The sequence below is a fragment of the Seriola aureovittata genome, chromosome 11 (assembly GCF_021018895.1).
Source record: "Seriola aureovittata isolate HTS-2021-v1 ecotype China chromosome 11, ASM2101889v1, whole genome shotgun sequence".
NCBI classification, from domain to species: domain Eukaryota; kingdom Metazoa; phylum Chordata; class Actinopteri; order Carangiformes; family Carangidae; genus Seriola; species Seriola aureovittata.
The window spans coordinates 14754287-14782029 of NC_079374.1; the positions used below are offsets into that span (position 1 = coordinate 14754287).

Here is a 27743-nt window from a genome sequence, read left to right on the forward strand (position 1 = left end):
TCCTCACCACCACGCGATGATACAGCTGCAGCTGTGAGAGTGCAGTTCAAGGTTAAACCATAGTAGTCTAATTGGCAAAATGGCTCACACTGTCCTGTCCTTGAGATAAGAAGGTCTAATAGAGGAGTTTATATTGAACAAAGCTATATATAGTCCTGCATAGTCCATGTCTGGATTTATTCTGCCTTGTCTAGACTTATTTTTTGCTTTTTTGTGCTTTTCATTGAAAGCCCTTTATAACACAGCACATTATGTTCCGTTGCTCTGCCCGCTGCTTTAACCCTCACCTCTGTGATACAATGCTAAAAAAAACAGCAACAAAGAGTGATGAATGTGGCCTGACTGATAAATTAGGGGGCCGAAATTATTGGCCAGTATCAGCTCATCACATACAGTATACACCATTGAGCTAAAACATTATGACCACTCACAAGATGAAGTGAATGATGTTTATTATCTCATAAGAATGACACAAATGGTCCAATATATATTAGGTAGTAATTTAATAGCAGGAGAAAAGGGCAGGTGTAAAGACCTGAACTGTAAAAAAGGGCCAAATCAACTGGGTCAGAACATCTTGGAAACAGCAGGGCTTTAGGGGTACTTCCAGTCAGCAGTGGTGCATATCTACTGACAATGATTTTGACTTTGTTGCACCAGTCAATTTCAACTACAGTGCTTGAGTTGGAGGAGGTGAAAATTTTTGTCCGTTTTGACTAAGCTAACTGTCATGTGGAAGGTGTGAAAATAAATGAATGTTGACAGTGTCACCACTGCTGAAAGCTGCATAGATCTATGCCTGGCACTACTGGTCTGTGCAGCAAGTCAATTTATAATGAATTCAACAAAACTACCAGATTTGATCTGGGTGGTGAGTTTTAAACTACCTTAACATAAATTTTAAGATTTGCATATATGATTACTACAAATATGGTGTGCTACTACAAGAACAATGGTATCTTATACTATTAGTGCTTATACTAGTGCTAGATTTGCAGATGTTCATTTAATTTAATTTCATTCAGGCAGAACAAAATCAGATCAAAATGAAACTATCCACACATTCTAGATCGACTTGAATTGTTGTCTATATCTGTCCACTGAGGATGACTTTTCTTACAATATTGCTTTATTAATGTAATGGTCACATATTTCAACAGCGACATCTCATTTTGGCATGACTGCACCCAGTGATTTAGATTTTAATTTATATTTTTAGATGAGTTGCAGCTGAAGCCAAAGTGTTCTTGCATTCCTTTAGTGAGGAACAATAATCTATCAGAGAAGTAACTCTCCAGGTGACATTCTTCATTTTTGCATGTTGCAACATAATAGGTTGACATGATTGACATGATGCAGGCAGACATGAATGCTTTCCAGGTGAAAGCATGTGTACATTTGGATCAGGGCTACTTGCTGATGAATGGAGCTCTGTGTTCTCTGATAAAGACACCAGCGGTTTACGCAGCATGCTGCCTCGCCTGGACATTCATTAGAAACTCTTAATGATTAACTCTGCTGTACACTCAGTGTTTTCAATTGCTTGGTCTGAAACAATGATGCATAATGATACAATAATTTGATAGTAGTGCTCAGAGTAATTACATTGAGTGCTGTGATTATTATTATTATTTGACCGATGTGTTGATATTATAAATAGTCTGTTTGTTTGTATGTATTTCTCAATTGATTGTGGAAAAAGAGGAACCAATCAAGCTATGGGTCCACTTTTATTTGTTGCTGTTATTCACATCACTGAATACAGAGGTCAAAAAGATGCTGAAAATTACTATACTTTAATAGCTGGTTAAAAATTCTAATACAAAATGCCATTACTGACAGCATCTTCATATGAAAATCCTTGGTGTGTTGTATATTATTTTATTCTGTCTTTGCGATACAGTAGCTATGTCATATTTTGTATGTTTGGAAAATTCTGGTATTTTTTTCTTTGACTCAGACATCAGTTAAGTTAATTATCTAAAATAACCTGCAGAGCAGAATTCATTTCTCCTTGGTGCTGTGCCTTGCTTTTTAATAGCAAATCATACGAACACCGTTTTGGTGCTTTAGGCCAAACACCCACTGTTTGACAACAAATAATTGGTGATAATTATGCAAATGCAACAAAAAAATAATGCTATCATGGTAACTATGGAGATGGTACTTACATTCACAGAACACTGGTCTGTTTGTATGGCTTTGATGTCCACTCTTTACAGCAGTAGTAACATGGTGCTAAAACAAGAAGAGGAGTCTAGAGCCATGCTAATGGCTCTATGAGGCTGTATTTTGGCACAGCAGTGCTTTAGCTAAAAGTTACCATCACCTTGCTGACATGCTCATAGTGATAATGCTAACATGGTAATGTAAAGCAGTTATAATGCTGACCATGGTCTCTATCTTAGTTTAGCATTTTAGCATGGTAATTTTTCCTAACTAGCACAAAACACAACCTACAGCAGAGGCTGATTGTGATGTCACTCATTTTGCAGATAATTTGTCATAAACCAAAATATTAGACAAATTGAAATTTTGACCTAGCGGTGGCGCTAAGTACAAGGTTACCAAAGCTAATACACTTCATCCAGAGGTGCAAGAAGTCCAAAACCACATTCCAATCTCATTCTTTAGTGTTAGAGGGAAAATCAGGGGATCACCAAAATCAGTTGGATTCATCCTCTGGGGACCATCAATATCTGTATTTAATTTCTTGGCCATCCACCTAATAGTTGTTGAGATGTTTCAGTGTCGACCAGGCTGGTGGACCGACCAATTGACCAGCAATATGATCCCCAGAACCATGCTTTTTTTCACTATAGTTACTATGTAAATTAAAAATGCTTAATTGTTGGGAATCCTGCAGACCACGGCTGAATTTATAGTATCATCTACATTTGGAGACACAACCCTACAGCATGATTCTGGGATGATGTGTTTCTGCTGATGTGTTTAGCATGATTGCAAATGTTTTAATATCTGGTCTCAGCAGACCATTGAACATACAGGCCTTCAAGTGAATTTTGATTTTTTTTGACTGATAAAGCACCAACAGTTCTTATGCAAAATGTCTTTAGTGTAGCCGTGGAACACAGTAGCTCAGAAAAAATTGTTGCCATCGGTCTTCACAAAATTTAAAACAATTTATGACATAAAGTCCTTGACACCATAATCTCCCTGTCTCTTTTACTTGTAAAGTAGTTCATCAAAAGGTTATTGTATAAAGTAGAGTTGACAGGTTTGATTAGATTAATGTCATAGTTCAGATAAAATGTAATATTCAGAGAGCATTTTTTGTCGGTGTGTCCTCTCGGCATCCAAACTAAACTTTTCATGAAACTAACTCTAATATTTTCAGTTGGTCTGTGCTAAGTAATGCAAACATAAAGTACATCTGCAATGCTAATGCTAATGCTAATGCAATGCAATGCCATGCAAAAAAAAAACAGAAAAATACATCACCCTCTGACAAACCCTACCCTGTTCCTGGTGAAATGTGATGCCTGAATGATTTGATTTGGCCAATTCTCAGGAAGCCACTTCCCTAGGCAACTCAACTGAAGCCCAGGATAGATGCAGTCATGACCAGCAGTGCAGTGCATACATCGCTTTTTTTATTTTATTTTTTTTATCTGTTGTTTGTGTATTTTAAATGAATATGAATTTTGCACCACTGTTGTTCTCAGCTGTTGGTGTCTGTGTCTCGGTTGTAACAACATTTTTTTTCAGATAATTAATCTGCAGTGTTATGACGCTGTGTTAAATATACACACGGGTACATTTACACACATATAATATTACACACTGGTTGGTGGAATAATCCGTTTAATGCAGGCCTTTGTCTTTGTTAGACATCGACTAACAAAGATATTTGTCTTGTAAGGCTCCACACAGGCTGATTAAACACTAAATGGTTTACACAGAGAGGTGATGTCATAGCTTACTGACGGCTCCTTGAGGGCTCAAACCTCAGCCCTGCTGGAGGGCTCTGTCCTCCTATTATCTCCACAAAAGGAATCAGGCTCGTCCTGCCCAGCTTTAAACGCCCCCACCCCCCCACCCCCCCACCCCCCCATTCTCCATACGCTCCCCAGTCAACTTTAGGCTGAGTTGACCCAACTAGCATTACATTTAACTAGCACCTTTTATAATTGCTCCCTTGGTTATGCTGGGAACTCTGCTTGCCATGGGTGTGTGAATGTGAATAGAGAGGGGGTTGGAGCCTTGTGACTCTCTCTGACCCTCTCTCTCTCTTTCTTGCTTTCTCTCTCTCTCTCTCTCTCTCTCTCTCCGTCTCTCTTTCTTTCTCTCTCTCTCTTTCTCTCTCTCTCGTTCTCTTCCCCTCCCTCCCTCTCTCCACCCACTAGTGAATGAGCAGATTGATCTCTGGCTTCTTGACTCTGCGTGGTGAGGAAAGGTAGCTGGTGATTTGGTAGTGAGCCACAGCAACACAGATATGTGGAGTCAGAAAAGCGTTGGGCTAAGAGGCAGTTTTGTCTAATTACCTCTTTTCAGCTCCACTGCAGCAGAGGGAGAGGGAGAGAGAGAAAGACTCATTGCCTCCCAGCTGACACTTGCTGTGCCGTCTGATGCGTGTTTTTATGTTTCTTACAAAAGCTCTCCTTTACAATGCTGTGTACTCAGCCATGGATAGGCTATAGAGCTTGCCCAACCTCAGAACCATGCTTGGCTCCAAACAGAGGGGGGGTAAGTTATACTTTGAGATGGATAAATTTGTGTTACATTAAGTATTTGATGTCTCAATATGGTATTGCAAGATTACTGCATGGTGTTCTTCACAGGCTCAAGTCTTTATATCCTGGAACATGCTTTGCACATCGTCTTTTTTATTTATTATTTTTATTCTATTTTCTGAATACTTTGTTGTGGTAATGGAAAACAGGGCCTACTAACTGCTGTATGTGGGTCAAACTGATTAAATTATCTGATGCTTTGTCTCACTTTTAATACTGGTCATTTCATTACTTCAAGCCAAAAACAACAGTCTGCTTGTACTTCTTGAAGGTGAAAAGTATCCCGTCCTGGTTAATAGTTTGTTAACGCAATGCTTCTGTTGCAGGTAATCAAAGTTTATAATGAAGATAACACCAGCAGAGCAGTAGAGGTTCCCAGTGACATCACTGCCCGGGACATATGCCAGCTGTTTGTCTTGAAGAACCACTGCATTGATGACCACAGCTGGACTCTTTTTGAACACCTCTCCCATCTGGGAATAGGTAAGATTTTGTTTTCCGCAAAATTATTATCTTTTTGTGAGAATGTGAAAATCTCAATACCAACATGGTCAGTACCCTTAAACAAATCTTAAAATGCTCAAGTTGTGTTTAATCAAAAGGTCCCTCTGCAACCTGCAACCACAGGCTCAGAGCTACAAGGTTCCCAGTGCTGTACATTAGGGCCAAAAGAAAAACTCTTTGACATATTATATATATATATATATATATTTGTTATTTTGTTGTCTCAGTCTGTGTTAAGCGTTAATAAACAGTAAGCAAAGTAAAGTTTTTTTTTTTTTAATTTTTTTTTTTTTTAAAGGTAATTAATAAACCAGCAATTCATAAACCAAATAATATATTGTAATGTCTTGCATGGCTTCATAGCCTGATTCCACACCTCTGAATCATTGCACACGTTTCAGATATTTTTCAACAATTCAAGCAGTTTTCACTGAATGAAATGATGAAGTGAAAACTAAATATTTTTATGGCTCATGTCATTTTTATGAGTCTAAGATAATGTACTGAACCAATTCTGGTTATAGGTTGTTGGTCTTAATATACACGAAACCAGCACTTGTTTGATTTTGACATATTTACAGTATGTACTTGTATTAATCATGTGATACTAATGTTGTTAGTCCTATGGGCGGGGTTTGCTTGAATTGATTAGAGGATTGGCCGTAGGTAGTGGGGTGGGAAAATGTGTTTGAGAGTGGCGCAAAGTACTGAAAAAAGTACTCTTGATCTTCCTTGTGTAGAATAATATTTCTGATCCTCTATTGGAGTTGCAGTGGTAGAGACTGTCTACACAGACACATATGGAGTTCCTCCCATTGTATCATTTTCATTCCTGTCCACGTGGCTTTGGTTGTTGAATGCACGAGGTTGCTGTAAGCTCTAAATTACCTGCTGCTGCCAATTTGCTGTTAGCTATAAACAGTTATGTAACATACACTGTGATGTCAGAGCTTGTAAATTAAAGGGACATCACCTCCATTTGCATTAAATAATGGTGAATGATATAAAATATTGTTCTTAGTAAGCCAACAGTGAAAACACACGTATGTGTCAATGGTTTGTGAATACTGAACTGCAAGAGGGCAGTGTGATTGCATAAATGATTACTCAGCTGCATTTTCACACTATTGCACACATTACATAATTCATCCATCTGTTCTGTCCTTGTCATCAAATGTCTATTTTTAGTCAAGACTACATATCACTGGTATCCAGAGAAAACCATGTATCTAGATATTTATTCTTCAACTTTATTCAGATAAATTAACTATATGTTAACTATATTCTCCTTTCAGGTTTGACACAATTCCACCGAGCTAATGTAACTCTGTAAGAGCCCATTGTCAAAACACAATATCTCAAAGCTCAAGGCCTTTTTTTTTTTTTTTTTGGTTAAAAAAAAAAAAGTCATGTGTAAAGGGCATGTCTATAAATACTTATTCAATTAAATCATTTATAAAGCAGGGCGTATGTCATTTTTCAGATTTTATTTTATCAGCCATGTAAATCATGATTAGTCACTTGTTGCCTGTTGCCTTCTTTGTCATAGTTCATTGTACAACACTTCTTCACATGGCTGTATGAAAAAAAAAAGATTAAAAAAAAAAAGTTTTTCCCTTAATTCAACAATCATTTTTAGTTCTAGGAAATAATTAATGTTTATGTTGAACTGCCTGACTTGAGAGCCACGCTTTCATCCAGAGGTTACACATTGATACAAAGTTAATAATCAAACTCTGTGCCTCGAAGTTAAGCAATATAACTCTTGCAGGAAAATCTTTTGCAGACATAATTTCTCTGTGGTTTTAAGCAAGTTTAAAGTCTTATCTTTAATGTTGGTTTGGCGTCGTAGCTGATTCTAATTGGGTCTCCGTCTTTTATCGACAGAGCAGTGAAAAATAGATTTAATCTGTCGTTCATTATCTTTCCTACTTGTCTCACTAGAGAGAACCATTGAAGACCATGAGTCTGTTATGGAGGTGCTATCGGGCTGGGGGATGGACACAGACAGCCGGCTGTATTTTAGGAAGAATTACGCAAAATATGAATTCTTCAGGAAACCCCTGGTGAGTTTGTGATGACATTATGTGCATGGTTTGAACTAAACCACCTGTATTCCCATCATAGTGTGGGTTAAGGAGGTCAAACAGTGTTGTAATACTGATGCTGCTTTCATATTGGTAGGACTTTTTCCCAGATCACATGGTCTCCATATCCAGTGAAACCAATGGGATGGTGGATCACTCTCAGATTATACAGGTATCAGGTTCTTTCTGTTTACATTGAACTCACTGCCCTCGAGTGCCAATTGTGAGTTTCTCAACCTCTGTCTATATATGTTGTGCTACCTTGAGACTCTACTGCACAAACCCACCTACTGACAAATATTTCTCTGCCCAACACAGACCTTTCTCAACTCCAGCACTTGTCCAGAGATACATGGACACCTCCATGCCAAAGAACAAAGCAGGAAGTCTTGGAAGAAGTTTTATTTTGTCCTGCGGAGATCGGGGCTTTATTTTTCCAATAAGGGAACTTCCAAGGTCAGTGAAACAAAATCATTCACATGCATATTTTGAAAATCAGAAGTAATAAAAAAAAATCTGTGGGTTATTTGTTGCATACAAATAAAACCACTCTGCTACAGTTTTTAGTTACCACAGTAAACATTCAGGATAAACAAATGCATGGCACCAATTGGAAGAATGAAAATTATTGACATAATCTTTGAAGACTCATTGTATTCCTCTGTTTTTACACTATGGGTTCACCAGTTCATCCTCTGTATATACAGTACCTCACTCATGTTGTGAGAGGGCAGTGGAACAGGTTGAGCTTGATTTTCCTTAGGTCAGCTGGCACAGCAGCCAGGCAGAAACAGTGCTCTCAATGCTGCTGACAAGTGAACCTTATACCTAGGCACTAGCCATGCCAACACAACCACTTCTCAACTGCTTTCATTTCCTACAACAGTAGACCTTTTGTTGTCCAGCACAGGGAGGCTTTGGTATGGTGCCCACTTTTACTCTAGCAGGTTTACCATTCATCTGCGGTCTTGGTCAGACATGTTGCTAGTCAGTCAGCACAGACACTAACGGCTGTGGCTTTACTTTAAATAAGGAAGTGGGAACGGTGTGTCACATGAAAGCAGAACAATGGTAGCCCTTGTGCTTTTTCTTTTTTTTTTTTTTTTTTTTTTTTCCTTGGAAATTTATCTCTGGCACAATGTGGCTGTTGATACTGTCTCAACACAGCCTGTATCAATATTTCTAAATTTATCCTTATCTCTTTCATCACATTTATAGGTTAACAACACCCTGAATTACTGATAACACTGTTTTATAGACTTATTGATAAATATGCATTGTTTAAATTAAATTTTTGTGCTTGCCTCCACGTCTGTTGTTAGATTAGACTATAAGCATGGTTTCATTCAAAGACACTATGGTATTCATCCACTTGTTTCAGTTGTAGTTTCCTAATAAAAGCATGTCCTATTCATTTCTAAAAGTAAATGACTTTCTTGTTTACCATAGACAGACATGTTGTGGAAATTAATATAAGACACAACTCTATGATTTGATGTTGCATGAAACTTCATACCTATAACTGTACTTGCGTTTTATTATTGCCTCTCTCTTGCTTGTTTTAAAGGAACCAAGACATCTCCAGTTCATTGCCGACTTTAGTGACAGTGACGTCTACACCGTTTTGTCAGCCAAAAAACTACATGGAGCACCTACAGATTATGGCTTCTGCGTCAAGGTACCATCACCTTCTAGACAAGCTACCACTGTACAAAAGGAGCACAAGTAGGGAGAGCATTGATTTCCAGTAGGTTGAACTCCTTTTTGTCTTAATGTAACTTCTCTCTCCAGTCCACAAAGTGTAGTTCAGCCCGGGACTTGAAGCTGCTTTGTGCAGATGATGAGCCCACCAGGACCTGCTGGATCACAGCCATGCGCTTGTTAAAGGTTGGCTTGCCGATCACAAACTGCGGGTCTGTGTCTAAGAGGGGGAATGCTGAGTCAATGCTAGAATCAGATTTAGCTTTGGGAGGAGGTCAAGGGAAACTATTGAGTGATGCTGGATTAGCACTCCCTCTCTTGATAGAAGCAGCATGTGTTCATTGTCTGGATGTCTGCTGGATACAGTTTAAAGTATTAGTCACTCTCCTGCTTGTCTATAAATAATATACAGTAAAGCACAATCAATAATAGTATTTGTATCTGTCCATTTTCATCATTATGCGACAAGTTTATTGAAAGTATTTTACAGTTAATGTGTAAAAGGTTTGTTTTTAAAATACTAACATTTTTTTTCAGTATGGGATGCAACTGTACCAAAACTTCATTCAGCCACACCAGAAGCAAAAAGCCTCTCCAATGGTAAGCTGAAGCTCTTATTATTTCACTGTCTTCTAACTCACTTCTAAATAGTAGTAATAATTAGTAATAGTAATAGTTTGCCCCTTTTAACATCGACTCATTATTTTGGTGCTTAGGCCACAAAATCTGTGCTCATCAACTTAATTTCTAGCTACAGTAGTCATCTTTCTCTCAGCCAGAAAGCTGTGATAAATCTCCTTTATAGTACATATCAAGCACTAAAATACTGACATACTGATAATATTAACAACTAGCTAACTAGCTCCACCACCCCCAGGTTAATAAAAGGAATGAATTAAAGACAAATTTCCATGCACTGAAAATCTGTTGGAGCTAACACATGCCAACACATAGGAGTGTAGTAAAAGCCTATAATTACATAGGACGAAAGAGGCACCTTCAGTGTGTTAATGTAGGTTTCTTGTCCCATAATAGCCTCAGACTCTACTGGGAGTATTTTTGTGGCAGTGAACAAAAATCTATTTATGGCTTTTGGACATGTTCATGAACCCTCTGCCTTCTAAAAATACACAGTGATCAGCTGCTCACAGATTTAACAACTCATCACCTCTTCTCTGTTGTCAGAGGGTCATATGTGACCGGCAGCCTCGCCAGGAGGATTAGCTAGAAAGATAGAAGAGTGCATGAATATGCCAAAAGGGAGGGTCAGGCTGTTGAATCTCCTGTATTCTACATGAAAGATATAGCTGTACATGCTGTCCTGGAAATACATCTTCATTTACTTTTCACTCTGAAAAGTAAATGAAAGCCATATTTAAACACGACATTACTGTAAGTAAGACTTCGATATGTGGTGATGGGTATCTTTACATTGGATTTGGAGCAGAGCAGATAAGAGGAATTGGAATGCCTCTATCCTCAAAGCAAACACTGCTCACTTTGTTTTAACCACTTGTTTAAATTGCAAGCTTAGTAGGTGGTAGAGGAACAAATGTGGTAATTTCAAAGCTTTTTGTTAATCCTGATAAAAAAGAAATTTCTTCAGCATGCGCAGTTATTTAGAGCCACTCACTAGATGGCAGCTTAAAGGACTAAAATGTGCCCATGTGTCATTCTTCTCAAAGCCACTCTAATCCTTTTTCAATGGGGTTTTCTGTCTGGAATCATCTAGAAGTGACGAGGATGGAGTCATGTTGCTCAGACACTAGATGGCAATACAATACCACACGATACCAAAAGTCAGTCCACTTCCTTTCCACAGTATACAAAGGAAACAAAAATAAGAAGAACATTGGCTGTTTTGTAGAGTATAAGACATGCTTTTGTTTTTCCATCTTTGACACATGGAAAAGACAAGAGAAACGAAGTGTCATTGGAAAATAAAGCGAAAAGTGAGGAATGATTTAAACATCCATAAGCTCATCAAGAATAACAACATGATAACTGTGTCATTTTAGAGAAGCATCTCAGAGAACTCATTGGTGGCCATGGACTTTTCTGGCCAAAGGAGCCGGGTGATCGAGAACCCATCTGAGGCGCTGTCTGTGGCTGTAGAGGAAGGCCTGTCATGGAGGGTAAGTCAGGGGTCTTATTTAAAAACTTTCTCTAGAGTTAGAAAAGACTCCCAATATTGTAAACAAGAATTTGCAATAGTCATATTACTTAACATTTTGTTGAACTTAATGAAAATCTGTTAGATAAATGGAACAAATCTTGGAACAAATACTTGAAATGTAGTCGCATGTTCTTACAATTTACAACCTCATTGTTATTAAGAATTTACCTCATGTTTTTGAACAACACGCTTTATAGTCATACACACAGCTGGTTACCACAACAAAATAAAGCTTGTAAGGTCAACAGCTGTAAGCACCTCATAATTGAACTACAATAAGAAGAGAAGAGAGACGGAATAAATTAGCTATGTTCTAAAATTAATTTGACTAATGTTGCGGCTGTAACTCATTTCTGCCTCAGAGGAAAAGCTGCCACCGTCTGAGCAGTCATGGGAGCCCCTCCACATCACAGAGTTCAGTGTCAAACATAGGTTCGTGGGACACTATTTTATTATTCTGATTTTCTGTATGTACACAATTGATATAAATGATTAGTAACATATCCGCTCCATGTGTGCCTCAGCTCTGCACTTGGCTCAGCCGTGGTTCCACAGCAAACTGTCTCGGGATGAGGCTCAGCGTCTAATCACTCAACAGGGTCTTATTGATGGGTAAGCAACTACAGTGTGTACACTTCACTGTTTAAAAAGAGTCATTAAAGACATCTATTTTTCTGGCTCTATGTCGCATTTAGTGTATGTTCCTTACACAGTGAGGATTTTATTCTATACCTATTTTTTTGAAGCCTGTCAGTGCTGTTATTAAAGGTTCCTTTCCTTGTTAAATACATTTTTAATGGAAGTCACTTCTGAATTCTTTGCAGAACAGAAATCACATGTGTATTTGACATTACAGTAAAACAGTTGTGCAGTGGGTAGGTACAGAATATAATCATTGAGAGTGTAACATACAGTAAATCTTTTTCTTTGAAGTGCATTACACCTGCATTACGTTATTGTATCACAGCTTCTGAACATATCTTTACATATTGTCAAAAAAACTGTAAGCATATTTCCAATAACCAAAAAGAAAGGGGCTAAAAGCAAGATTCTTCTTAGTGGTCTGTAATAGGTTGAAATTTAAGACAGTTTATTCTATGTCGTTATTTAAGTACCAGCAAATGCCACATTGTGTCCAAAAAATTCTCATTTTTTTCACGCTTTAGATTTATTATCTGTATTTTAGAAAATCTTGAAACGGGGCAAAAGTAAGAAGCAGTGTTCTTGGTGCTTTCAGAGTATTTCTTCTGAGGGACAGCCAAAGCAACCCTAAGACATTCGTACTGTCACTGTGCCACATGCAGAAAGTCAAACACTTTCAGATCTTACCTGTGAGTACAATCCAATGTTTGCTTATACAGTTCTAAGATTCTTTCTCATCTATCTTCCAAACATTACCTCCAAAATTTTAACCTCATTTCCAATAAGTCACCTATCTTTTGTGTGCGATTCCCTTGTGTGTGGATGCACATGTAGGTGGATAATGAAGGGGAGTCGCTCTACAGTCTGGATGACGGTCACACACAGTTCACTGACTTGATCCAGCTGGTGGAGTTTTACCAGCTAAACCGTGGGGTGCTGCCCTGCAAGCTCAAGCACCACTGTGCCCGGATCACCCTGTGAGCAAGGGAGGCAGCAGACCCCTGCGGGCCCTCGTGCACCTTAACTCCAGGGCCTTTCTGGACAAACACTCCCAGTGTTTTTGTGCCTTGAAGAAGAAAGATATACACAATAACTGAACAGCCATGCTAACTGAAACCACTGTTATCTTCATCTAGAGTCCACATTCATACTGTGGTACACGGTCTGTCCTTTCTTATTTTTCAGAAAAAGCTGAATTTGACAATAGACCATATAATAACTGATTATGGGCGCTGAAGATGATGTGCGGTTTTATCTGGTAAACACTACTCTTCAGTCCTGCCAAATCCATTGTGCAAAGTTTAAACATGGCTTCTTGTCCTGTATATTGTAAAGCTGAATGTGTACTGCAAACAGATTGTGAAGCCAATGAAAGAAAGAAAGTAGCTTTTCTTGGTAAGTGACATACATTAACTGGACTTTGAGTTTTCACTGAAAAGTCAAATAGAATGTCTCCTGCAGTATGTATACCGTCATTCAGTTGTGGTCTGTCAAAGCTAATGATGGTTGAGTCCCAACAAGGTCATAATTGTTTATTTGCTACGGCGTGATGCTGGGGATTGCAGTACACAGCATCTCTGAATTAAATTTGAGTAAAACTAAGCTATCGTACTTTTCATTGTCATTGCATCTCTCTGAGTATTCAGGTTTTTTTTTTTTTTTTTTTTTTTTAAGAAAATGATTGTTTTCTATTTGAGAGATAAAATGACCTCTCAGGAAGTGTCACTGTGCATGCTCTGTATGCTGGACCGAGACTGCTGTAGAGAGAAGAAGAGACGTAATGTACAGGTGGAGAGGTGGCACACAGCCTCACTAGTCTGCACTGTACATTAGTTTTAAATGTATGTGATTAAATGAATTTTTTTGTATTAGATGAAATCAGTTGTGAGCTTGCTCTACAGTAAGGGCAGTGGAATATTTCACCAATTTTAGACATAAGTCATTAAGATGGAAATCAGAAATAATGCATATTTGAATTCATTGTATATTGAAATTGAAATTTAGCTTTTATATTTTCCAAAGATTCAGGTACACCGTGTGCAAAGCCTGGGTTGGTTGTATTTTGATGTTATTACCACTGCTGTGGTTAAACAGTGTCAGATATTGTTTTGATTTTGAAAAGCCAATAATGCATCAGCTTTTAAGAACAAGGTGTTGTAAATCACTGACACGATTGAAATGACCATCTGGTGTTTTCGTTGTTTCATTTATTTTTCAGCTGGACAACAGTGCATTGAACAATGAATGTCATGGACTGCATAGTTTTATATATATATAAACACAGCCTGTTTGTAATGTATGATTTTGTTTGATTTGTTGTCCAATTCAGGGTTTTCTGACTCCCAAAGAACTGTAGAATAGTTATTAGAAAATCACCGTCTCATTTAACCCACAGTAGGTTTCAGTGATGTTTAAGAACTGCCAGCAATGTGTTATTCATGTTTACTGTGGTTCAGTGAGCAGCACCACAAGCTCTTTAACTCTAAAGCCTAAATAAGATCTGGCACAGAGTCGGGCAATAGATCACTAGGCTAATAAACCCCAGCTTTATTTCAAATATAAAACAGTTTACATTGTAGTCTTTAGATAGGATATTTCTCAGTAAGTAGGGCATACATGGTTATCATATAAATGCAATGACACACGTGAAATATAACAGCAAAATGAAGCCTTCTCATCAGCACACAGTGGGGTGCTCCTCTGTGCAGAAAGATTTTTCTAGTGAATACATAAGTCATGATTTTCTAATGGGATCCAGCACAGTTAAATTTAGTCACACTACATAGGACGTGTACGGGACACATTAGCCTAACATTGTCAAGTATGATTTACTGAATTCTGTGGGTACTACTCTGTATACATACATATACTTTGTGTCCTCCATGGAACCGTCACATAAATATTTTTTATAACCACTAGATGGTACTGGAAGCATTTTGCTATTGCTTGTCCAAGTTTGTGTCTGAAATCTTATTGTGTCCAGTGCAATTTAAATTACATAATACATAAGAAATGTGTCAAAGATGCAAGTTGGGTTAATGTTAATTTAAAAAAAAAAAAAAAAATCAAAGTTACTTAAAGGTTGTGCAACTAAGACCTCACTGATATTGATCATCTGACATTGTATGCGCAAATATGTTACCTGAGAATACACCAAAAATACACCATGCATAGTGACACCAACAACAGTCTGTGTGTGCCTGTTCTTACTAAGATGAGTGAATTTATACTGAAGATGCAAGTAATCCATTTCAGATAATCACATCTTCATATACATGACTTTCAGTGCCACTCGGTATTCAAAGAGAAATTTCCTTCATTCAATATGAATATCTGTAACATACACAATGATGGTTCCCTACCCAACAGTAAACAGCACAATGTCTCATCTCGAAGCATCCGTGTTAAACAATCTTCTCTGTTGTGATACAAACACATTGCCCCTATACCTCCCCTGCTCTACTTCAATAGCACATTTTGAAACAGAGCTCACATCCAGGGGAGATGTGCGCACACAGAGAAGTCTTAAATGCACCCCTGCTTCCGAGGTCTTGTGCTAAATGTTGTTTTGGATGTATTCCTGCCATTGATCGGAGTCTGGCTGCAGGGGGAGAGATGGCAGCTGGGAGAGCCTGCGCTTCCTTTAATGAATTCATCCAGCTCTATCCAGCCCAAACGGCCTGTGGATACAGCATCTCTCCCAGTAAAGAAAGCCTCTCTCCGCTCTGTTTCGGCCCTCATGGACAACCACCACTGTTCGTAACATTTCACACCACTACATTGGATTTACTCCTGCCTGCACTCTTACTCTTATGACTCCAGGTTTTGTACTTGAGCGTTGTCAGCTTCACTCCGTGCTTAAATGCCCCTCTTGTTGTATTCCCCGAGTCTGTTTTCAGTTATCTGGCTTCGATGTCTTTGGCCAGTTACTGATTATCTTCAATGAAGTGAAGACCTTGCTGTTTGCTCTGCTCTTGATCCACAAAAGGGCATTATCTGGGCTTGGTTATGAGTCTATGAGGAAATGGCGCTAGGTTTCTTTAGGGGATGCACTTTAGTGAAGGTTAGAGGCTTTGACTATTCCTTTGCAAAGGGCTCTCCCATCAGGAGTATCTAAAGCCAGAAGCAAATCCAACAGCTCTTTACTGTAACTGCAATGGCCACAGTGGACTGGAGCAGAGATAATCATAGGTCGATATGAAAAAATTATTAAATATGTGAAAGATCATCTGTTTTCAGTGTTTCCTAAGGAACAATTCTCACATAATACAAATAAAATGTTTGCAGATTTACCCACAATGTATAAATCATACACACAAATCAGCTTTTTTATTTATTTTTTCATGTCATAGTAACCCTTACCCTAACTCACCCCCTCCACACACACACTTTATGTACTTATAAAGTGAGAATTAAGAGCTGCTGTGCTGCTGTAACATATTACCCCTCCCTCTTAAAACAGTGATGCAACACCACTGTACAGTTTGGCTTTGATTGAACTGGAATTTCTAACTTGTTTTAATTTGGTAAATGCAAAGCCAGTCTTTGTGCTGATTGTTTTTTATGAACTTTAATGTATTATATATATATATATATATATAATAATCAGGTAAATGAAAAGGAGTAGATGACACATTATTTGGAGCTCAGAGGCTTAATCAATGGATTTCTACTTTCTGTTTATAGCTTGAAGGCATTATGGGTAATGGTAATCCAAAATTTTCCAATATACTTTACATGCCATATAACACATTATCTGTTTGTCGTTTAAAATGATCGACTAATAAAAAGAATGACCAGGGCTTTTATGATGCATTAAAAAATCTATGCATTTGCCCACAGCTTTATATTCAGGATTTTTTTAATATTATTTATATATAAAATTATGTACTACAGCAAGGTTTTCAGGGTTTGAAATAAATAGATTATATGCAGTCATAAAAAAAATTATATGCTTTAAAACAGTTTTGATTTTATGCAGGCAACAGTTGTAAAATGTATAAAATTATTTACAACAGCAGCAACCATAATGACACATTTATTTTAAAACAAACCCATTGCTACTATACAATTAATGGCTCTCATATCTTTTTCCCCACTGCATGAGATTCTCAGGGAACGTGGTCATGCCGTGGTGGGAAGGGGATTTTCTTGGTGTATTGAGCATCTTTGGTAATGTATTATGTCTCAGATAATTGCCCAGACAGTGCTTGCTCTATAAGTCGCCTCTCTAACCTCTGATATATTTTTCTGGGGGTCTTGGAACTGGCAAACGGTAAGTGCCAAGCTTTGTTAATTACAAGGATAACACATGCACTCGTCAAATAATGGATGTGGTTTGCAATTTCAAGTTTTAATAATCAATTACTGGCTGTAATTCTCTGTGGAGTCACAGGATAGTCATTAAATCTCAAAAGGCAAGCAATGTAGCTTTTTCCAAAGCCCTATTTTTAAATACATAAGGGAACAGGGTCTGCTTTAATCCGGTGCATTTTGTTGCCTTATTACAATGTAAAGTAGCTCAATTAGACCTAGACAGTGCTGCTTGTAAAATAACTGTTCAAAACAGTGAGTGATGAATGGTCATATCAATGCTTATTCCTCCAGGAACTGAGCTAACAAGGACAAGAGCGGAAAGATGCTCTGTTACTGTAATACTGCAGATCAGCTTGTTTTTGTTTTTTTTATATGAGTTACTGCTTTCATTATGTTGAAGCTAGAAGTTCTGAATGTGCTCACATTAAACAGACATATCTGTCTTTTGATGTTCAGCTTGGTACACCTCTGTAACTGGCCTCTTTGATCTTAGCAAACAGGTAGTTGTAGTGGTATCGAATCTTTCTTTTTTTTTTTTCTTCTTCCTATTCAGCAGGGTTCCTGTTATTGTATTTTCAGTCCACCTTCAAAGCTGAAACGTTGCAGAGGTTCTTCTTGACCTTGAGAAATTAACATGGGAGGACTGGCTTTGCTCTGAGGGAGCCCTATAGAGGCCACGTCCCTTCCTAATCCCCAGCTGAAAGGCATACCTCTGCTGCTCAGACGAAACATCCCAGCAGGCTAAGTGTTTACATGGTATCAGGCGATATCCTGACATAAAAACAAGACATGGAATATTTCATTCAGATCATTTAATTTGGAAACATTCTCTTTTTGACAGATATAGGTTGTGACGGTGTGTAGAGTTTGTGTGTGTGTGTGTGTGTGTGTGTGTGTGATGGAGTGACAGAAAGAGAGAGAAAGAGAGAGGAATGAGTTTGGCCCTGCACAGATGAACAAACAGTGAATCTGAAGTGCAGCGCCCTGTGTGGCTGCCCACCAACTGAACAACATTAAGGCAGTCCTCCATGTAAAACCTGCTCACTTCTCCCACAAACACTCGAGTTTGGCAAACGGGCAGCGGCTCAGCGGGGAGGAGCTCTCACTGGAAGGCAGACAGTGAGCTATGGACAGCAGGGAGACGTAAACCACAGCTTCTGGTGGTGATGGACTGATGTTTTAGGTGATCAAAAAGATGAAGAAGAAAAGGAAAACGACAGGGGTAAAACCAGGAGGGGGTCTTGGAGAGGAAAACATTTTGGACTTTAAAGGTAGAAAGACATGAATAGCAAAGTAAAGCTGAGATGTTTGACAGTGCAGCACTTGGGGTGAATATTATTGCACACTGTAAAAGTAGATCCAAACTCTCTGATTCCCACTCCTGTGTTTGCTATCAGTCATACCTTCACATGTAGTTGTGCAAAAGAAACTTTGAAACAACATGATATATATCATGGGGCAATTTACTTCAAGGTTACAGAGCAGATCTTAGGATGATATATTGTCCTTGCATTTTTCTGCAAAATAGGTCAAAATGTTCACTGTGGCACTCACAGATGCGCATGTGCACGAGCACATATACACACGTATTGGATCAATTTACATTCCTGCCTACTTTTTTCTCTCATTAACATGGTGTGCGAGTGACTCCTGAACAGAGTAGGAAGACTTGTGGAAGAATTAGGAAATGGTCCATTTCTGCGAACACAGTGGAATAGAAGCAGAGCAGCATATGTTGGGATTTGAATGGTCAATCGATGAATAACCCAGAGCGGTGTTTTTCTGTGCAGATTGGCAGGCATTGTGTGGTGGTATCTATGTGTGTGTGTGTGTGTGTGTGTGTGTGTGTGTGTGTGTGTGTGTGTGTGTAAGAGAAAGAGAGAGTGAGTGAGTGAGGTATGGGGGCATGGAGTAGTGGGGATTCATCCTTCCCCAAAGTATTACGCAGTGGTCAAAAATATTTGCAATGCCAGGAGGTATTTTGAAAAATATTTGAAAAAATTCAATACTGCGCTGACCTTTTGCTGGGCATTTGTGAACAGATTCACTCTCCGTCTAATCTGGCTCAGAGTCAGGGAGGATCTGTGTTACTGTATCATGTTCTCGATTCTAAATTATGTTAATCTACTCTGCGCGCACATTGTCTTTATTAAAATCTTTTGTTTTAATTTTACAAGTGAAAGTGGCATACTTCAAATTTAGCAAAACAAGAAATTAAAAATTTAATTGACATACACTGGGCAAGAATTTGCATGTAATGAAACTGACAGTTGCCTGTATAATTTATAAGGGAAATACATTTTATATGATCCAAAAGTATTTTTCTCTCTCTCATGTAGATTCTTTTTTTTTTTTTTTTTTTTTTTTTTACAAAAGTGTATTATATGCATCAAAATCCCTATTATTATTTTTCCTATACATACATCTACATCCCATATGTCCTTATACTTATCAAATTAATTATTGCAGTGATTTTCACTTGGATCTTTTTACTGATGAACTGTGGAATGTACCTCATTTTACCTCCACAAGAGGGCAGAAAGTATCCAAGCACACACAATGTAATGAATTTGCAATTCATTAGATTATATGCCTCCAGCATTTATAATAAACATCTACTTATTTTAAGTGTGTGCCATTGTAGCACTCTGGAGAAAATGTCCTTGATTCTTCATCAGAACAGACAGACAGCAGGCAGAGGCACTCCAGTATTTGCTGTTAGTGTTTTATATGGAGTTGAAAATGATGCAATTACACACTTCGCTGTCAAATATATGTCTGTATACACTTAAAATATTAAAGATTATTTAAAGATTATCAGAAAAAAAAGAAAGAAATGTTTTATATGATGATTGAATGATTTTGATATTTTTGGAAATTAAGCAAAAATACTAAACTGTCAGAGGTGTTACACCATCAGTGAAAACAAGTTGCAAATAAGAAATTGTAAAATGTAAGTTAAACTTTATATTAGAACTAGTGAGAAGGTAGAATAATCCAGAAACAATTACTAAATGCTATCATATTCAGTCATTTCCCAAAAAAGCTCAATTCAATTCATTTTTCTTATGCACAGAGAATCAATTACACAACACAAAAAAAATCTTACTTTTTTCTCTTAGTTCTCACTTATAAATTACAAAATATGCAACATAGAAAGAGAAGAAAGAGGCAATTAGACAGGTTTAAGAATTAAATATGAAATGAAATAAGTACAACAATTATAAAACTTCAAAGTAAGAGTCTTGCTGTCAGTTGTACCACACAGCATGGCAACTGTACTCTGCAGTGCTGAGACTCTGCTGACGAATCAACCCTCTAATGCTGATCGATGCTTGCTGGGGTGGATACTGTCCCACACAAGTTCTACAGCAACATGGGATGATGAAAGTAACACAAACATACACAACCCCAATGATAAGCTAGTACTTTACTCGCAGTGATATAATGACATAGAAACCACAGTGACTATCTGACTGTTATAGCTGAGGGCATTGGGTTACACAGTATAAATACATTTAACATGCTTAGTTTGAAAATGATCTTTTGCAGCAATCTTATTATGAGAGTAATCATTTGAATTTAAATCAAATTACATGAAACAGGTTAGAAAAGTTTACATTACGGTGTGTGAAAGCGTTGCAGTGATCTTGGCATGCCTCTTAACATCTGTGTTTGCCTCTTTAATTAGGTGTGTGTGTTTAGTTTGCAGCACATTTATGTCTCACAAACATGACCAAGCACGGGAACAACAAGCCTAATATATATTCTGTGGCTGTTGCGAGGAAAGAGAAAGACTGTTAAATGTGCAGCGAAGTGAAACATAAAAGGTTTGAGACAGGATCTGACACTGTCATTCATTCAGCACATATAAAATCCCACTTGTCACTGGATGGAACGTATTATCTGCACCATCAGAACACCAGTATTTGTTGCCATTTTTTTAAATAAATAATTGGAAAAATTATACAAAAAAAAAAAGAAAAAATCACAAGGACAATGTTTTTATTGTTGTAAAGAAAAATATTCAAAATAAGATACTGCTGAAATTACCAATCGTCCCTTCACTGTCCTCTCTACCTCTCTATCATTGCCCAGAGGCTTTTTTCTGCCTCAGATAGAAGCCAGTATAAGATACAGCTTGTCCTTCAACTCAGAGATTTACAGCACGGCTCACAGACTTATTCAATTCGTCCACAAGCCACAATGCATACACATTCTGGCACTGATCCGGTAGACAGAAATGGTACTTTATAATTGTGTGTAAACACCATTTCATGTTACCAAAAAAGTTTTTTTTTTTTTTTTTTTAACAATTTAATACACGGAGAATGTTTTGAGAGCATGCTATTTGTTTACTTAGCGCTTCCTTTCATGCTGAGGTTGAATGGAGGCTAACGTCAATCATACCTCTGGACCTGAGTTGTGTTCTGCTAAGTCCCAGTCTTTGCCCCTTATTATAACACAAGTTAATTGAATCTCACTCCTGTACTGCCGTCCAGATGCTTCTCTGTGTATAAAGGTACAAAAGTGATGGAGCAGGTGTAGCAATATTTGCACTTAGAGTATTTCCACTGAATATCAGTTTGCTCTGGTCAGACATTAAAGAGAATAGTTCTAGCTTTGTAAACCCCTTTCATTTAGTGCTGGGCAGTATTCCTATCTTCCTGTTTTCAAAAGATTCCTCTTTGACCCACATATACCAACAACAGAGAAAGACTTCAGTGTGAGCTACAGCACCCAGTTTGCTTGGCTTGCTAAAGATACACCAAGAAATGGGATATGGACAAAATGGCCATGACCTCAGACATGACTGCACACTAAAAGGAAAGGAATGTATCTTTGTCCATAACAGACTGTTGAACACAGGGATCACAACATATTTATGTGTAATGGTTTGCAGAGGTGGTCAACTCACATGGTGGTGGAGTAATTGCTGTCATATTTCTCCAATGACTGAAGCATGGCAATAAGAATTTACTAGCTATAGTCTCTGCCTGTACATGTTTGTGTGTGTCCCTCTGTGTGAACGATGGAGGCGGATGGTGGTTTGTTCTTTGTGTTCAAAGCATCATTGGCACACGGGCATGCACACATACATGCAAACACATGACCTTCTGTTCCAGATTATCACTTATAACAACACAAAGTTAAGAACTAGCAGGTGAACACATAGCAGACCATTTAGCAGCTGAGAGGCCACACATTTCTCTCAGTCTTTGGTAGAGAAATAATAAATAGTCAACTGTTTGCTGACACCGTAGCTACATCAACTTTATTATGTCATAAGATTTCAATGGATGTGTTTCCATTAACCTGCTTAATGCGCAATTTGAAACTGCAAACTTAAAAACGAGCAATGGAAGCACATGAATTTTGAAAAAACTTAAAATTATACGCTTGTGTGAGACTATTCGACAAACTCACTTTTTTTCGCATTCAAGTCATGGCATCTGCTGCATCATACGCCAAGGAGCCAGCTCCAACCAAGAGGAGGACTGCTGGAAATCCATTGTCACATTTAATTGGAATGATACTGATAATGATGGGGAGAAACCCCAGCTTTATTCGCATAACATCATTCAATGTAAACACAGACCATTCGTAACTGTGTTTTGTCAATTTTTCTAAAACAAAATCGCTTCTACGTTGTACAAAACTGCAATGGAAACCTGGCTAATGTCACATTTACAGCTTCTTCCACTGTTGTGTTAAGTGGCTAAAAAACAGTTATGCTGCTGTAAACTATGAAACAAATTGACAAAAAAAAAAGAAGACAGCTTTTAACCATATCTCACAGTCTGTGGATGGAGTTTATTCAGTCATCACTGTTCAGTTGTCATCATGTGATCTAAATATGGAAAATTTGACATACAACCACCTCTTCCCACCTAAGCAACGTTCCATGTTTAGCACATGTGATGATAAGTCCATGACAAAATGTGTCCTGTATCCAGCTTTGGTTTACTTTAACATGCAAATTTACACCACTGACCAACAACAAGCCGTCTTAATAGTGCTGAACTGACGAAGCTACTGTAGCATATTAGCTGTGTTGCACCATATACTTTTATTTAAAAGGGATAGTTTAATGAAATAAACTTATTTGTTGAAAGTTGGATGAAAAGATTAATACCAATCTCATATCTGTCTGTTAAATATGAAGCTACGGCCAGCAGCCAGTTAGCTTAGCTTAGCACAAAGACTGGAAACAGGGGGAGTGAGCTAGCCTGGCTTCGTATAAAGGTGACAACCTCTGCCTACCAGCATCTGAAAAGCTCACTAATAAAATGCAAAAAGCTGAACCAGAGAGGGGTCCTGAGGGGACGACTGCCTATAGCTCTGCTAAGCCAAATCTACTAAAGACAGACACACTAAGACAAGCCAAGACACTGCCTGTGGTGGCCGTGCAGAAGCCAAAGATTTTAGCTGACCATGCATCAGGTCAGCTAATTTAATTATGTAATCTAATACATAACCTGCTGTGTCTGAATGTAGCCTTGACTCTGCTGTGTGGTAAGTCATCCCTTCCCCCCCAAAAAAATGACATGACATGTTGACCAGTGTACAGTTCAGTTGTAAAAACTGTAACAATACTATTTATATTACATCTTGAACCTTGGAGTGCAACATCTAACATAAAATTGTCACAAAACAGTGTGATGACTCTATTTGTACTGTACGGAACATGTATGTACCGTATGGAACAAATGATGGAAATGTTTTTTTTATAAATATTTGGTTGACAAAAGACATTTGTGGATGAATTTCTGCTTTTGAAATACAAGATCTTTTTTTTTTTTGTTATTCTGCTGTAGTTGAATGGCCATGTATACTGTGTACTCAATCAATAGTGTGTACTCAGTGTAAAAACATAGAAATATGTAGACAGCAACATGTTGCTGTTGCTGTACTGCTAATACAGATGCTCACATCAATAAAAAAAAACAACTACTATGTTCTCTCTGCTGCTGTGCCATGGATGCTATGTATAGCTGCACAGGGAAGAGTTTCTTTTTCACTGCTATAGTCTTAACCTGCTGTACACTCTCAAACCACTTAATATGTTCTTTCATAGATGTCATGGGACAGAACTTATCTTTTTTGGGTCAATGTTTGCACAGTGGACGGCCAGGTTATGACTGATATCACTTATGAGGTGATCTGATGGCCCACTGAAGATTGTACTGTGTAATCATGACGTATGCTGTTACATTTACCTTTGGAAATATGTTAATTCTATTGCTTCTCTTTACTTTGAGGGTGTAATAAACTTGCACAAACCCGTATCTTCCTCTTCAATCTAAGTACTGTATGGGCACTTCAAAAACAGTCCCCCTTTTTCCGTGGATTGGAGAGCCATGTCAGAGGAAATTGAAAATGCAAAGAATGAATCAGTGCTTGAGATAAGGATAGCATAATTTCAGCACAATTGGCAGAGGACTATATCCCCAAAGTAAAAAAGTGTGTATTTTACTTACAGCACTGCCAGCAGTTCTGAATATTTTGACCAATGGCAGTGTGTGCACAGTTTTCAGTGAACTTTACTTGACTCATTCATACACTGTTTTCATTTTAAAAAATGAAATGCGTAGATCGATCATTTGCACACTAGAGTTTTGTGGAGATTATGATTCATTTTGTAGCTGTAAGATCCACAGTTCCCATAATCCAAGTAAGCAAAGTCAAAAACTTAAATTGATGAAAAGCATTATTTGTGCCCTTTCAAATAAACATACTGTATCAGGTTATAGTCAGCCTTTAGATCATGTGGCCTGGGACATTATATTTAGTATGTAAATCAACAACATTTATGGCTTGGAGAGAATATTTGTGGGACTGGCAGCTCAAACTTTAGAAGTACTGAAGCTGAGAAAAGTTGTGTGGGTTCAGACATAAGCAAATATAATATTTTTCATATAACTGAGTGAGGAAAGCTGCTCAAATGTGTAATCTAAGACAACGTCCACATTACTACGTTTTCATTTTAAAACGGCGTTTTCATACAAAAACGATCCCCCCGTCCAGACGAGCGTTTTAGCTCAGTATCAGAAACCATCTTCCTCCAGACTACCACACCTGAAAACGCACCTGGGCAATCACGTGCACTGGGCATGCGCCAGCCAGTGTAAACAGGAAGCTGATTGTCTAATCTGCAATTGATTCATTGCAAAAACTACAACGAACGAGCAACAGCAACAGCAAAGAAAAGAACTGCTAGCAAAGACAACAATGTAAGTAAAACTTGTAGTTCCTTACCCGTGTTGTATTCAGAAGTGACTATAGGTCTCTACGTCAGAGTTTTCAAACTGAAACGGGGCCAGTAGCGTTTTCGCTGCTTAAAAACTTCGCGCGTGGAGGAGTAGTAGTGTGGACGGGAGGCGAAAACGTTGCAAAAGAGATGACGTATTAGTATGGACGTATGGACGTAGCCTTACAGGTGGCTTTGAGCGATGCAGAGCTACTGTACGTTGTACGGGAGCCTGTAATCCTCTAAGCAAGTCAAAAGATATGAGCTTCAAATGTGATACCTGAGAAAAGAAATACAGGACTTAGAATGAAGGTACAGTGTTGTCTTCTGTTTTCTGTTCTCTCATGAAAGGGAATATGGATAACCTTCTACAGCTAACTTAACATTTTGGTAGATGCACAACGATGATCACCTGATGTTTTGGCAAAACCTCTGCTAATTGGTCATCGTGATTAATTTTAATGAGTTACACGAAAATAATTGACTGATGATAATAATTAACATCTAATAAACTCTAAACTGTAACCTGCATTGATCTCCAACCAACAGCCTATACTGTTTTCATGTGTGTATTAACATTACAAGCTAACATTTTATTCCATCAATAATCTCTGCTGTGCACTAATCGTGACTGACTTCTGCACAGAGCTGTTTAAATGTGCATTTTATTTTTCATGCTGTGAGGAGGGGAGGGCGCTTTTGTCTTCATTTTGATTTAGACTTGACATCTGGTTATTTAACATAGTGAACCTCTCGAGTTCAATGTTACTGTAAAGGCTGTTTCAATTGTTTGCCATTGAACAAACGGCTGATCGGGTCAGGTGACTTTAGGAAGGCGTTGAGTGTTCATTGTCTTTCTGTGAAGGTAAAACATTTGAAAGCAGAAGCAGTGGCACAAGAGAACAAAAACTGAAGGCCAAGGGGCTTTTTGAGTTGATTTCATTGCTGGGTGAAGTGCGCTGTAATATTGACACAAAAGTTGTTGTCTTTGGAGAAAACCACTGTCAATCAACCACTGCCTAGACCTGACCACAATGCTACTGTACTGTTCATTCACATTACCGGCCTTTTCCTTCCATTTGTTCCCATATAAAAGCTACTGAGGTCACCCTTACTTACTATGAACTTATTGTACTAATGCATTGGAATAAAATACCTTTCTTTTCAGCTATCATGAGTGCACGTATTGCCATGGATTGCCCTACAATCATTTTTTAATTTCATTACTAATTTAAATCTTTAATGTTATATGAGACAAATGAAATGGAAAAACAAATCTGTCCCTTAGAAATATGTATTTTAAAAATCACTTTAAAATAAAACCATGAATTATAAATATACAAACTACACAAAGACAATATACGTAAATAGTTTGGCCCGCTTGATTCTTCAAGATTATAATCCATCAAAGATTGTAATAGATTCTGCTTTAAGCATATTTACAAATGAAGTAATGTGACATATGAAAATAAAACCTGGACAAAGGAGGTTTACAGATAAGTCAGAACCACACGTTAATGTCGCTCATGCCTTTCTCATACTGAGATTTCCAGGCCCCCCCCCCCCCCCCCCCCCCCCCAACCCCCAGCTCTTCAGGTCCCCTGATGTTGAAGAAATGGAAATACAGGCAATCAGGATTCAACACATCAGGTCTCTATGATATAAATTCAGGACCACAGAGGTGACTGAATAATAACATTAATGAAATTTTTACATTGACTAAAAGTCAGAGTTCCCCTTCATTAATTTTGCACTCTGTCTTCAGAACTTGAAAACGCACCGTAAAATTCCTGCTCCTCAGTCTGTATTTTCACACATGGGTTATTTCCAATAAATGACATAAACTTAACTACTAGCTGGGATAATGTTAACATTGTGTCAATGAATGCACATCATCAGGTAGATAAGAGCTCATAAGTGCAATCAATGCCTTTGAAATAAAGATGACAAAGCTGCAGAAAAATGCAGGACACTGATTATCTCTTAAAATTGCCACTGGCTGTCCAGCCAACTGTCGTTTTGCTAATCTTTTTACATCTGATGGCTTTGTTGTTTTTTTTTTATCCAGTAACACATGTAGCCAAATAAATAATATCTTTATCTTCTGATCCCTCTTTGTGCTTAAATGGAAGATGTGGGCTTTTTTTATTATTATTATTTATTTCACGGCAGCTCTGCCTTGATCAGGGTTTTGGATAAAGATACATGATCTGCCTTTAAGTGAAACAGAGCAAAGACTTCACTGGATTTCCTTATTGCCTGTCAGAGTACATGCATGTAATTGGAAATGTATGATACAAACAATATCTACA

General features: G+C 37.9%; 1 protein-coding gene across 5 annotated transcripts in view; it reads left to right on the plus strand.

The window, feature by feature from the left end:
* grb14 (growth factor receptor-bound protein 14) overlaps positions 1-15050 on the plus strand; it is a 30862-nt gene extending 15812 nt beyond the window's left edge. For 4 of the 5 annotated variants that reach the window (XM_056389694.1, XM_056389696.1, XM_056389695.1 and 1 more), the window contains 12 exons: positions 5081-5237; positions 7203-7324; positions 7443-7517; positions 7664-7801; positions 8913-9023; positions 9137-9232; positions 9584-9646; positions 11065-11181; positions 11585-11654; positions 11747-11834; positions 12460-12553; positions 12699-15050. In XM_056389694.1, the coding sequence (XP_056245669.1) occupies positions 5081-5237; positions 7203-7324; positions 7443-7517; positions 7664-7801; positions 8913-9023; positions 9137-9232; positions 9584-9646; positions 11065-11181; positions 11585-11654; positions 11747-11834; positions 12460-12553; positions 12699-12845 (1278 nt within the window). In that variant the 3' untranslated portion in view covers positions 12846-15050. Of the gene's footprint in view, positions 1-4399; positions 4708-5080; positions 5238-7202; positions 7325-7442; positions 7518-7663; positions 7802-8912; positions 9024-9136; positions 9233-9583; positions 9647-11064; positions 11182-11584; positions 11655-11746; positions 11835-12459; positions 12554-12698 lie in introns of those variants that run through there. The other variant, XM_056389697.1, reaches the window with a different exon arrangement.
* Positions 15051-27743: the final 12693 nt, after the last annotated feature.